Source organism: Melospiza georgiana, chromosome 2 (genome assembly GCF_028018845.1).
Source record: "Melospiza georgiana isolate bMelGeo1 chromosome 2, bMelGeo1.pri, whole genome shotgun sequence".
Lineage (NCBI taxonomy): Eukaryota > Metazoa > Chordata > Aves > Passeriformes > Passerellidae > Melospiza > Melospiza georgiana.
The window spans coordinates 45,413,862-45,427,107 of record NC_080431.1 but is presented as its reverse complement, the minus strand read 5'-3'; the positions used below and the strand labels follow the sequence as shown (position 1 = coordinate 45,427,107).

Here is a 13,246-nt window from a genome sequence, read left to right as displayed (position 1 = left end):
CAACAGAAAAAAAATTCTGGCACAAAATCTTCAATTGAAGGAAATGTTCCTTCCTCCCCCCGCAAAAAAGATTAAAATTGTTATCGTGAATCACATTTGTAGTCTATTTTTATCCTACTTCACCTTTGCATTTAACATTAGGTCATAAAATCTTTGAGTTCTGGAACATAATGTTCTTTTTAATTCTCTCCTCCTCCAAGGAAAAATGCAACTGAAAAAATTTCCTTCAGCATGGAAAGTAATTTTACTTTATTAGGCATGGGACAGGTGAAGAAAACTTGTGAAGAACTGTTCTCATGAATACTTCCTCATCTCTCTCACCTACAGTATAATTATTGGTTTAAGAAACAAAGTAGCATAAAGAATGATATAAACCCAGGAATGTCCAAGAGACTTCTCATACCAATATACTATAAAAAATACTCACTTAAACAACCTCTGTTGCACCCCACTTACAAGAAAAGACAGACATCTTAGTCTTATAAAATAATAGATATATCTTCCTTAAAATATTCAAATACATAAAAATTATTTTTCTTTTTTCCCCACCAAGAAAAATAGCTTTTAAAGAAAATAAATCTGTGGGAGTATGCAAAAATGGTTTTTTTTAATGTCAGAATTTAGTACTACATGTCAAATGTGTTTAGAATACTATATGTTGATGATTTTTTTAAATGTAACCATAGTTCTAGAAGAAAAGAATACTGAATCTGTTTAACTACTGTGTTTTGAATCCCTGTTCAGGACCAGCCTTTCCAAAACATTTCAGCACATTCTTTACAAAGAATAATAAATCATCACCATCAAATTGGCCAGGCGTATGCATGACTGTTTTCTGTCTCTCATTTCAATTATGTTCAAAAAGCCAAAAACACATTGTACTATTTGAAAAATCAGATTGAAAGATAATACTGCCAGTAAGTCATGTAGGAGATGAAAAGCTGAAGGCAATATACCAAATCAAAAAGATAATTATTCAGTACTTTAGGAAGTTTCTTACATTCTCTTCTTTCTACTGCTGTGCACAAATGCAGAACAAAATACATAAAGTGTCTGTTCTATTCATGAACTTTCATACAGTTTTTAAGGATGGATAGACACAAAATATGTGCATAGATATTCTGTATGTATGCATACATTAAATATATATGTCAAATATTTCTATGTCTTTATGTGTTTAATAAAGTATGCCAAGACTCAGCCTACAAAAGAGGCTTGAAGAGAAGCTTTCCAATCTAGTGAGAAGCATTTCAAACATCTAGAGATGGTGAGCAAGTGACCTGAGACTTAGAGGAAGGGCAGGAGAAAGTGAAAACATGTCGCACACGAGGATAACTCTCAGGGATCATGGTTGGTTAACGCAGTGCAGCTCAGGGGCTCACCTCAGGTGCCTGTACACAAACACTCGTGGAGCTGAAAACAATCACAGGGAGCCCACGCAGGCTCCACAGGACACGTGGGGAGGAGAGGTTGCACTCTATGGACACGGACAGTTTGAATTCATGGAGATTTGCACTGGAGCACGTGATTTACTGGCAGAGCTGACGGATCAAGATCAGGCTGGGTGCAGTGATGAGTGTCTGCTAAAGACTGATTGATCAAGAAGAGGAAATGGAACCTTCTTAATAAAACTTGGGGAAGCCCTCACAATCACAAGGGTGGTTCTCAAAAGAGACAAGAAACTCTCAGCCTCTTCTGAAAGGGCAAGATGGTGGAGCACTAAAATTCAAAGAGACTTCTGGCCACCATCAAGAATTGGCTTTATTTAAAAGAAGTGTACTGGTGGCTGATAAACTGACTGGACTACACACAGTTTAAACTATTACCAAGAAAAAAAAATTACAAACCTAGACTTTAAAAAAGTAGATTCAAACTTGTAAGGGATCTGCTTGGTAGGATCTAATGGGACTGCCCTGGAGGGTATAGATGCTCAGGAGAGATGACTGATCACCAGTGACAACTTCTTCAAAGCACAGGAAAAGCCCAGTGTGAGGCCCAGGAAATCTAACAGGCACAGCATTAGGTCAGTGTGGATAACAGGGAAATCCTGACTCGGCTCAGTTGTATTACAAAAGGCAATACTGCCTTAGAGGTCATACTACTGAGGACTATGATGCATAAAAACAAAGTTATATTATCAGGAAAAGGAGGACAAAGGGAAATGTGGGACCATCACTCAAGCTGTAGGGAACTTTGTGGCAAAGAACATGGAAAAACTAAGGTAATAGGTACCTTCTTTTCTTTAGTTTCTAGGGGTAATGACTGTGTCAAACCTCCCAGCTCCTTTGAGCCTGTGCTAGGGTCTGGGAGACTCAAGAATTATTCCCAGCAGAAGACTGGGGCACAAACCAATTAAGTATATGGAACATCAGCCACTGTTTGAGGTCTTAAAAATGTCTGGGTCATTACAGTAGGTTCCTGATGACAGGAATATTTGTCCACTTCTGAAAAAAACAGGAGGACTATTACTGGAGAAACAGCAGGTCAGTCAGCCTAAGCTCAGTACTCAAAAAAAATCCCCTCCTGGAAAATACATCCAGGCACACAAAGCAGGAGGAGATCCTACATGCATTTACCAAATGCAAATCATGCTTGTCTATCTTGACTTTCTTCTGTGATGAGCTCATTGCCTTGGTGAAAAAGGCAAGTATCCTTGTTTGATCCTTGTTAAGTTTTTAAAAATTATTCTATTTAATCCACATTACTAAACTGGTGAAAAGATGTTTTGAGTGGGTGGACTAACAAGTTCCTGGAAAAATTGCTTGGACTGCCAGGTTCAAATGGTTCCAACAGCATTTTGTTTATAGGGATGGTTATGGGGCTAATGATGCCTTTGCAGCTGATGCTTTCATTAATAAACTGGATAATAAGGCAGAGGGCATCTTCTGCAAGTTTGCAGATGACACCAAGCTGGTGGAAAATGCTCTGCATGCTGGAAGTCAGTGCTCCTATTCAGAGAAAGCTTGACAAGCTGGATAAACTGTCAACAGGTACCTCCAGTGCAGCAATGGAAAACATAGAATCCATTCAGGATAGAAACTGATCAACTCGGAGGGAAATCTATTTGCAAGAAATAAATAACAGCCTCAAGTTAACCTTGTGAAGGAAATACTGAGTCACAGAAAGTTTATGGAATTTTCAAAAAGAGGAAAAAGTTCAGGAAATTTGAGTCAAATCCATATTGGACTCTCTTCCCTCAGAGTGGAAATCCTTGAGTGAAGGATCTTATCAGAGCACAGACTGGGAAAACACAATAAAATTTGATTGCAAGAATGTTTTTTTCTAATTGTGGTTTGACATTTAAATTAACACCAACTGTTTGATTACTCAACTCTCTTCCTCCTCCATGATGGATAAATATTTAATGAGAATAATCTCTACTGTGATTGTGAACAGAGTAAAGAAGTTAATTCCTCCTCTATTTTTTCTCAGCTCCCTGAGAAACCAGGTATTATCTGAGGAGTTAGAGAATAACTAGCTTTCCTCTAAATCTCTTCATAAGTATTCACCAGAAAGCTAATATTTATTTAGATATACCTAAAGGAATTTTGCTACCCCAGGAGAAATCCTGGTAAACTTTGCACAGAACAACATCTTTAGGGTCAGAAGCATCACAGAAAAAGTGTGATTTTTGACTTAAGCTAGGTCTTCAGTCTTAGTTATGGATGCAATAGCTCAAAGCTTTAGTCTGCTTGACTCAGATATGCTGATAACAGCTTGTTATCAGTAGCACTGGAAGGAACATGTGAGGCTCGTTTCAAAACCAGATATGAGGAAATCCACAAAGGCAACTACTACATTATTTCAGCTAAGAAAATATGCTTAAAAATATCTTAAGTAATCCATCAGCAAACACAGTTATTATTAACCTACAACTTCTTCTTAGTTCTATATTTAATTACAGTTCGCTGTGTCATAAAGAGAAGCTACATAGAATAATGCTATTAAAACTATATAACCCTCCCAAGTGTTGAAACCAGAGTAAATCTCCAACAGAGTGAAAAAGAAAAAAAAAAAAAAACAAAAGAAATCCCACATATTTTAAAATATTAAGGTTTTACTTAATATGACATTCATGACTGGCTCTCTTTTCCCTTATAGATGAGAGAGACAGAGAAAGGAGATATAAGATATAGGATAATACCTATAAATATCTTATCATTTTATTCACTAAGAATGTAAGCATTATATGACTAAAGAGAGGAAGAAAAACAGCAATATGTTACATATTGCTGATAGACAGCAGCATCCTGCTCCAATGGCAGATTCTTAGCAAATGTCTTCACCCAGAGACAAAAAGATGCCTTCCTTATACAAGATTATGATTTACACTAGATGCCAAAACAAGTATGAGAGAGAACATCTAGATTTACATTCCCTTATGAGCCATTAGACCTGTCATAACAACAGTGAGACAGAAACTAGAATATTTTTCTTTAACATCTCAAGAGAAAAGATCAGTCAAAGCAAGTATATGAGAGTCTGGAAGTACAATTCTTCATGAGGACTGAAAGATGTGGTCTGTTTCTATTAATACAGCACATATACTCCAAATGTTCTACATGAGTCTCTTAACTTACTAAAATGTAGGTGAACTAGTTGATCAAAGTATTAGAATATTGTTTAACAAAACAAGAATGAATCTATCTTCACCCCAGTAGGGCACTTACTTTTCCATATGCTGCTTCATGAGCTTCTGCTGTGCATCTGTCTCATATAAAGCATTAGATTGTTAGATTCACTATCAATTACAGACTGCAACAAGTTTGATTTCAATTACAGCAGGAGAGGAAAACAGCTTGGTTCCCTAAGGGGAGATGCAGACACCAAAGGGGTGAATCAAAAATGAGAATTGTACATTGCATGTTACCAATTAGGGAAAGAAGTGAAGTCAAGATATATATGTAGATATTTATTTTTATATAAACCTGGTTTTTTTATAAACCTGATAAATTCAGTTTCACTTCATGTTTGAGACAGAAGAGCAGTGCCTCATTGACCAGAATCTATTTAGATTAATTTGAAAGAACTGTTTCCCAAGCAATTGCAATGACAGTTCTAAACAGCAAAGAAGCTTACTTTGAAAACAAAGACATAATAAATTCTAATTACAAAAAAGATTGCTGTTTGTCCAACATTCCGGAATTATATCCAATTTAAGGTACTTCCTTTACCATTTAATAGGCATCTAGAGTTATGATCAGAACAAAGTAAAATCTGACAAGATTAATAACCATATCTGTATACACAGCCTGCAAAATTTAAAATGTACAGAACATTCAATTTCTCAGAATTCTGCATCAAATAGTTGTCATCTAGCTTGAACAGGAGAGAGAAAGTAGTGGGGTTTTTTTCTTTTTATTTTAATTTAATTTTTACAGGAGAAAAAAGTACCTACAATCTGCTGTTTGGAAATCAAGTCATTTATGTGGTACACAATCAAGTGAGATATTTGAGTGGTCTGGGATTCTCTTTAACCTTAGCCCATTTCCTAGAATCTGCATCTCTTTCTCTCTCAAAGAAAGATTCTGTTAATTTAGGTCAAGCTCAGTCATAAGATTCGTGCTTATATCCTCCACAAACCTTCCTTCCTTCTGCTTCTGATTTTTTTTTCCTCCCTCCTATACAAGCACACTCCCAGATTTGTGTATTAATGTGTTGGTGTGGGAAGCAGTATTTCCACGCCCAAGGAACAGATGTTAATGTTGTCAGTGCCAAAGTCCCATTATATTCCTAGAAGGGATTGTTTTGATTGCATGACACAAGATAAGAATCTACCCAAAAGCACAGCTTAGATAAATGGAACCACGACTACAACTGCCCATCTGCAAATAACAAAATTAACCTAGTGTGAGACACAAGACAAAGCTGCACTGGCTGAACTCTGTTACATAATTGTTGCTGACTTCACACTTTGTAACAGATTTGGGCTGGGAGAACAGAATGATAATAACCTCCATGACAACTGCTAGCTGGCCTTACATATGGATGATATCAGGGATGTTGGCCTGAAGCCACATGACAATGAGGCCACAGGCTCACTGGCTTGGTTTATAGTGACTTACACCAACAGGATGATTTATAAATCCACAGACAGTTTAGACAAGAGCTGCTCATGAATGAATGCATCCATGGGCATCCAGCATCCCACAAAAGGCTAAACCTGAACCACACGCACAAGAATCCAGCTGACAGCTAGGGCCCAGCCAGGATGTGCAGTTGGAGCGTGTGTCCTGTAGCCCTGCATGCTGGTTTGAACTGGGCTGAAGGAAATGCAGCTTGAACTGCTGTGGGTGTCTATGTGTGTGTGGGGGAATGTGCGTCTGTTGCAAAATAGGCTGATTAAAAGACCAAGTGCTATCCACGTGTTATCATCTCTCCCACATCCTAAATATATTAGATTATCTAAATATACTTTAGATTATTCATCACTGAGTGCTGTGTTTCCTTTCCTGCATCCATCTCACCCCAGCCCAGTCCCCCCACAAAACTGTGCTGTCTGCACTGCTGCTCATGATCTACATGAGACACTAATCTAAAAGCTTCAGCATCTAGTATTTAGCACCATCTACCACAAATATTAAAGGCTGATATGACTGAAATTGAACTTTAAGAAACAGAAAATCCATTAGGTCTGAAACTTGTTTTAAGGCTCTTTTTTATTAGATACAATGTTAATGGATATTTTCTTTGCCAAGAATCCTTTTGAAAGAGGCTGCTATTTACATGTGCAAAGTACTCATAGGTAATTCAGCTGTTTCAGAAAAAAGCAAGAATACAAGACAACTTTATTCATACTCAATAATGCATTGCAAAATGTGCAGTCCTCATTCACTCTAGAGATCATCAACATTACTTAGATACTTCTCAGACTGTGAACATCAATATTAAAATGATAAAAATATGCTAGAACACCTAAAGTACTTTACATAAGAAACAGCTTGCAGGATTTTTTTCAAAGCCTAACATTCAAAGGCACAAAAAGAAGCCTTAATTAAACTGACTAGACAGTCTATTGCTGTCAGCTATCAAAAAAAAAAAAAAAAAAAAAAGAAAAAATCCTAAGGTCCTCCATGTCCAATATCAGCTGGTAAAGAGAATAACTTTCTCCATTTTTGAAAACCTAGAACAAGAATGGGAAATAAATATTTCACACATTTTTTTAAAATCTCTTGAAGTATTGAACCTAGCTGAAAAAAAATTGTCTGACAAAGATAATTCTTAGGGAAAGGCTGAGAGTTACATAAAATGTTCCAAAAATTAGCTTGAAAACTTGAACTTTCTTCCTGTTTAGTTACTTTAGTACTTGCTTTCTGTAATTAACGTCTACCTTCCTGAAATACATTTCCTTAATATCTGTAGCTCTTAAGATGCCAGCTTTTACAATGTGATGTATAGAATAATATACTTTCTCTCAAAATTGACTTGATCATGAAGCATTACATATATATTGCCCTTAGATTTAAATAAATCAGTATAGTACAACTCTTTATTTTAAAATTAATATACAATGAAATAAAATATTAGGCTTGAGAGCTTCTGCTAAAACATTGTGTTCAGCACCAATACAAAAGGAGATATACCAAAGGTGAGCTAAAGACACATGTGCATGTTTAGTCTCACATATTGTTCCATTGCCTGAGTCTGCCTCAGTGAGGTCCAACCATTATTTATTGCTGTAAAAATAATTTATAAATAGCTATAGTCACCTAGATTTCTAGTGTTGGGCACTAAATAAAATGGAATAAAATATTTCAATTGGAAAGGACCTACAATGATCATCTAGCTCAACTGTGAATCCCATTTACTACTGTTCACTTTAAATTACTTGGTTTTAACTGTGTCTCATGCCTTTTTTTACTGAAAACTTCCTTCAAAATTCTTGTGGTAATCAATTAATTTATAATCACTGCATTCTCTATATTTAGAAAGGAGAGAGATAGATATCTAGGAAGTTTTAATCTAGATCAATTTTATACTACACTAATAGAGATTCAAAAAAGTTTATTCGGAATATTTTACACTGAAAAAATTAAAGCAAACCCCTTATCTCTGGCATGCCTACAGTGAAGCTAATGTATTCTACTGTTAAGGCTAAAAATTCAAATACTCAGTAGGTAGGTAGGAAATGTAATTTTAAATTTATAATCTTATACAGGAAACTCCAGTTTCCAGGAAATTTTCTCCTGGTTTAGCTTAAAGGAAGTTGACAAAAAGCGTGTAGTTTTGGGGAACAAGGCCTATATTACAAAGGAAATAACATCATACTGTAAATTTATAGTTTAAATAGTTGAACAAAGGTAATTAAATATATAATAGGATGCAACTACATTTAAATTGTATTTATTGCTTTCAAACTTTAAAACATTAGAAAGTTCTGAGCTTCTACATGAAGTTTGGTATTAGTTTTGAAGAGACTCACCTAAAAATACATATAGTGGACAGATTCTACAGTCCTTTATTTTGCAAAAAAATCCAGTGTGGAAGCTGACAGATTAGACTGCCTTTCTGGAGAAAAAAAAAAAAAAAAAAAAAAAAAAAAAAAAGGACATATCTGAACAGACTATGGCTCTTCCTTAATGGAGGGCTTTAAAACATTGAACTCTGGTTCTTCTCCTCTTCCTGACTTTGATAGTGGACAACAGACAGCATTTGCAAGACTCATTTTTGGAGAAATACACATGGTGCTCAAAAGGAGATTGTTACTTTCCCTGGCTTACTGGGTTGGACTCCAGAAGGAAGTGTTAAACAAGACTTTCAAGAGGAGGCCTGGAGAAGGGTGCTGTTCAGTAGGTCCAGCTGTGAGCCATTAATTGCTCTGAGAGGCAGTAACTAAACACTCACTTGTCTGAGTAAAGATAAGAGAAATGGCCTTATTATAAACTTCAGCTGGAAAAATTCTCTCTTCCCCCTGTCAGATGCTACCACACAGTTTTAGTACACTACAGGCATTACTTCAACTTTGCACCGGTGTGATGATATTGAAAAGAATGGAAACACACTTGAATACATTTGCAGTACTGCACTTCTTCTGAGCCCTGCAGGAGTTCAGTCCATTGAATTCAGTGACAGCAGGGCCCAAAAACACCTATCTTAAAATAAAATGCTTATTTTATTTATTGCAGTGGATCTGATATCTTACCACCCATGGTTTGTCAGGTACCCAAATCTCCCACAAGTACTTCGGCATATCTCCAAAATTCAGTGCCTAAAAAGCAATAATATTTAAATAAAAAAGATGTGTCATTCTTACTACGGATCTTCAGATCACCCACCTCCCCAAACGGCCCAATATTGGTACTGTAGAAAGCAAAATGGGAGTAAATTTCTATGGAAGACAGATAAATAACTTTTTATGAGGGTTCACAAACTTCACAGCCTAGTGTCCCACCAAACATATGGGTGGTAACAGTTAAAATGCTACATCAAACATCAGTGTGGCTTCTGAAAGCTGATTGTTGAACATTTTGTTGTAGTCAGGTAACAGAATTTCAGACGAGCTTTTATTGTTCTGTTTAGTGAACTACCAAGATGTCTCATAATAAGAAAATTTTCTCCTTTTTTTAGTTTAATGCACTATTAAGCTTTTTATTAAGATATTATTAATCAGCCTTGAGACTCAAAAAAGCAAAACCAGCAGATCTTTGAAACTGCAGTTAAAGCTGTTTAATGTGGGAGCATTAATGGATGTTCATGCTCTGTTACTAACTGCTGAATAAAAATAGCTCTATGTACTACTTCAGGTTCCCTCCTGGGTATAATACTCACACACCCCAAAATATCACGTCTCCAAGGACTAGAGTCATAAAGACAGTGTGTATATGAATGTGAGAACAGTGGAGGGAAAGTTCAGTAGGTTACTAAGTTTGCAGAACCTTCAAATCTGCCTATTCTGAGAGGAACTGATGTTCTCATTTAACTCAAAAACAGAAAACTACCACAATAGTTCTGAACTAAGCCAAAACAACACATACATTTGGAAGGACAGTCAGAAAGTTAGCAAGCAACACCACACCAGGCCTTTTCAGAAAACTGTTCAATTTTATTTGAGAAAAGAAAGCTTCCCAGAGAGAGAACATTACATTTAGAGTAATGTTTTTGGAAAGTCGGACAATTTCAAATCCTTTCTCTGTAGAGTAATATGCCCAAATTGAAAAAAAGCACTCTGTGCCCCATATTCAGAAAGAACATTAGTATTCTGTACAGAATGGTTTACCCACTCCTTTACCACTCTATAGTGAGCAAAATCCTCAGAACACTTTACATCAAATAGTACTTTTACTTGCAATGGAAAACACATGTCTCTTCCAAAGTACTCCCAACAGGTACCTTGGATGTCTCACAAAAGTTCTGTGTTCTTGGAGAATTGTATCACTGTTCTGAAAGCTTTTTCAAGAACTCCCCTTGAAAGCAGAAAGTCATTTAAGGATTTTATCTACCAAAAGTATTCTCCTCTCATATCTGAAGTCACATTTCCAACTAAATTCAGGAAATCCCTTTTTGCCATTTAAAATTTTACTGGGAAAAAACAAAACAAAACAAAAAAACACAAAAAAAACCACAAAACAACCCAACCCACAAACCCCAAAATAAAAATGCTTTACACAACCAGAAATGTTATTTGGTCATACAGAAGCAGAAATGTTACTTGGTTTTACACTCTACATGAAAAGGCACTTATGTAATCCAGGGAGATTAATAGGAGAGTTTAACAATAAGGTAAAGCCACTGGGAACACCTCATTCTAAAATCTGCCTGTACCTTCTGTGATGTTTTACATATTATTGTTTTCCTCATTTACATGAGTACAGCTGAGGAGCAATTCACCCAAAGGAAATGGAATCAAACTGGTTAAAAGGCAAAGAAGGGGTCCCTGTGGACCAAGCTCGCTCTCTCTCAAAATGCATATTGACCAGTTTGATCCACTTTGATAAAGTGATAAGATTTTGAAAGTATACTCCAATTACCTAATACCTCCCTACTTATTAGAAAGTCACCTTTACAGAAATGTCACCTTTGCAGAAATAATAAGTAGTTTCCTGAAAATAATTGGAAAGGAATTACAAGACAAATAATGAATGTTTCTCCTACCCCCTTAGCTAACTAAAAGCTTAGGGAGAGAGACCATCAAAATAAAACAGAAATGAGCAGGAACAAAATATCATTCACATAACAATTTTCAGACTGAAAAGACAAATTCATGGAATCATAAAATACAATGCCTTTTTTCTACAAAAAAGTAGGCTACAGCTACATGAGAAGTGAAATATGTCTCTCTCACTTTCCCATGCTTTTGGGAATGGTTAAGATCATTACATATTGCAGGGACAGAAAAGAGAACCAAAGAAGCAACAGATTCATAATATCCCCATCCATTTTACAACTTCCCTGTGTGCACCAACACCTCATAGAAAGCTGTACAGAAAGCAATCCCCATCTCTCAGTCTTCCAGTGGCAATTCCACTCACAATTAAACTTGGACCACATTCCTCAAACAAATAAATTACAGCTTGAGGCTGAACAAAAAAAAGATTTTGATATAGAGGAGAGGAAAAAAAGTAGTTGTAAAAAAAGAGTTAAATAAATCTTATTTTTAAGTATTACAAAGAATGAAGTTCTAACAGGAGATGAGTGCCTTGTCCCTGAGGTCAGTGTAGAAAGTACTCCCATCAGCTGATGATCTAAATTCGTTATTCCTGCAATGGTTCGTGACTGACACACATTTAAAATACAGGGTTGGGTTCACAAAGTCTTAAGAATATATGGCTTCCCTAATGATGACTTGAGAAGGCTGACTTAGAACAGAGGCTAGATGGAGAATATAGTAGGTATTTATTAAAGGGCCTCAGTGGATACACCTTGGGCACTACAAGAGCCCAGCCAGGGCTACACCCAAGATGAACCAAAATGGTCACAAAATGGATGATTGGTGTCAAGGTCTCACACTTTACAAGTTCTGGTCCATTAGCATACTGTAGGTAATTGTCCAATTATAGCTTTAGGTTATGAAGTCCCATCTTTCTTTTCTCTTTTCAGTCCACATTGTTTATGCACTTGGGCCTGAAATTTGGATTGGTTGTCCTTGGTCCCAAGCAAGGAATTGTTTTGTCTGCCTACTCTGGGAAGAGAACTTACCATCCCCTAATATGAAGCTCAGAACTACACATTAAAGCAGTATGGAATCTGAAAAAATATAAAAGCTAAAACCTAAGGCATCACTAAAAGGTGCTCAAAAGTCAACATAATTTAAGGAATTATAAAACATGCAAGATTTGTTTCTGTAAAACTTAGTACAGTTTTACCTTTTTCTTTCTAACTGTTTCTCTATTTTGTGAGCTGACATCAGCAAAATCTTTCAACCAAAATGCACACTTGCTTTTTATTTAATTTATCATCCCACATCTACAAACAAAAATATTATGGGAATACCTTGAGCTAAACGGTTTGGATGGAAGAGGGAAATGACAAAGTCAGCATCATAGATGAGATTGCAATCCAACAGGAAGTAAGATAACAGAAAAAAAAACTTCCCAATTGCTTTTTCCCAATAAAATGAACAGATAGAAGCAGGAACCTCTAAGAGTAATGAAAACAACCTACTGTGTCATCATTTTATGCAAGAAAGGGAGAGAGAAGATTAGCCTAAAACTCCTACAATAATATGGATTTTTTCAGCTGACAAAAGCAGTACTATATAAAATCTTTTCTGCGCTTTATTTCTAATTACCTTCTATCCTTTAATGAACAAGAAAGCACTTGATCTTGAAAGTCTTTGTGCAGTCAAAACTCCCACTAAAATTAATGGGACATTTTTTCCAGCCTAAGAGCTTTGAGATTAGTCCTCATACTTAGCTCTTTCTAAGCTACTTCCATTAATCAAACTTCTTAGGCTTTTTCCTCTGCTTTTCCTCTAGGATCATATATTAAAACATACAGACACCAGAAATCATAACCTTGCCTCAGGAAGAAAGCCTGCTGCACTTTGTTATCTTCAAAAATTAGCTCAATTTCACAAGTAAAACCCTGATTCTGAAGAACCTTGATTACCTGGACACCTAATACTTAATTTTGGCCTCTTTCCACAGTTCTGACAGATGTTGTGACAGTGCCTTAGGAAGTTAAGCTGCCTAAATTACACAATTGCCTTTGGAAGTCAAGCTGTCAAAATTACACAGCAGAAATGCACATACAAAAACTTTAAAATCAGACAAACCTCACTGAAACTAATAGAAAAAAACTAAGGGAC

At 36.1% G+C, this 13,246-nt stretch overlaps 1 protein-coding gene across 5 annotated transcripts in view; it reads right to left on the bottom strand.

The window, feature by feature from the left end:
• The window catches only part of PCDH9 (protocadherin 9), a 671,931-nt gene that overhangs the window by 368,544 nt on the left and 290,141 nt on the right, over nucleotides 1-13,246 (bottom strand). For 3 of the 5 annotated variants that reach the window (XM_058045079.1, XM_058045084.1, XM_058045082.1), the window contains exon 3: nucleotides 9,143-9,208. The exons of the other annotated variants lie outside the window; for them this stretch is intronic. In XM_058045079.1, the coding sequence (XP_057901062.1) occupies nucleotides 9,143-9,208 (66 nt within the window). The remainder of the gene's footprint in view (nucleotides 1-9,142; nucleotides 9,209-13,246) is intronic. 5 annotated transcript variants of the gene reach the window in all.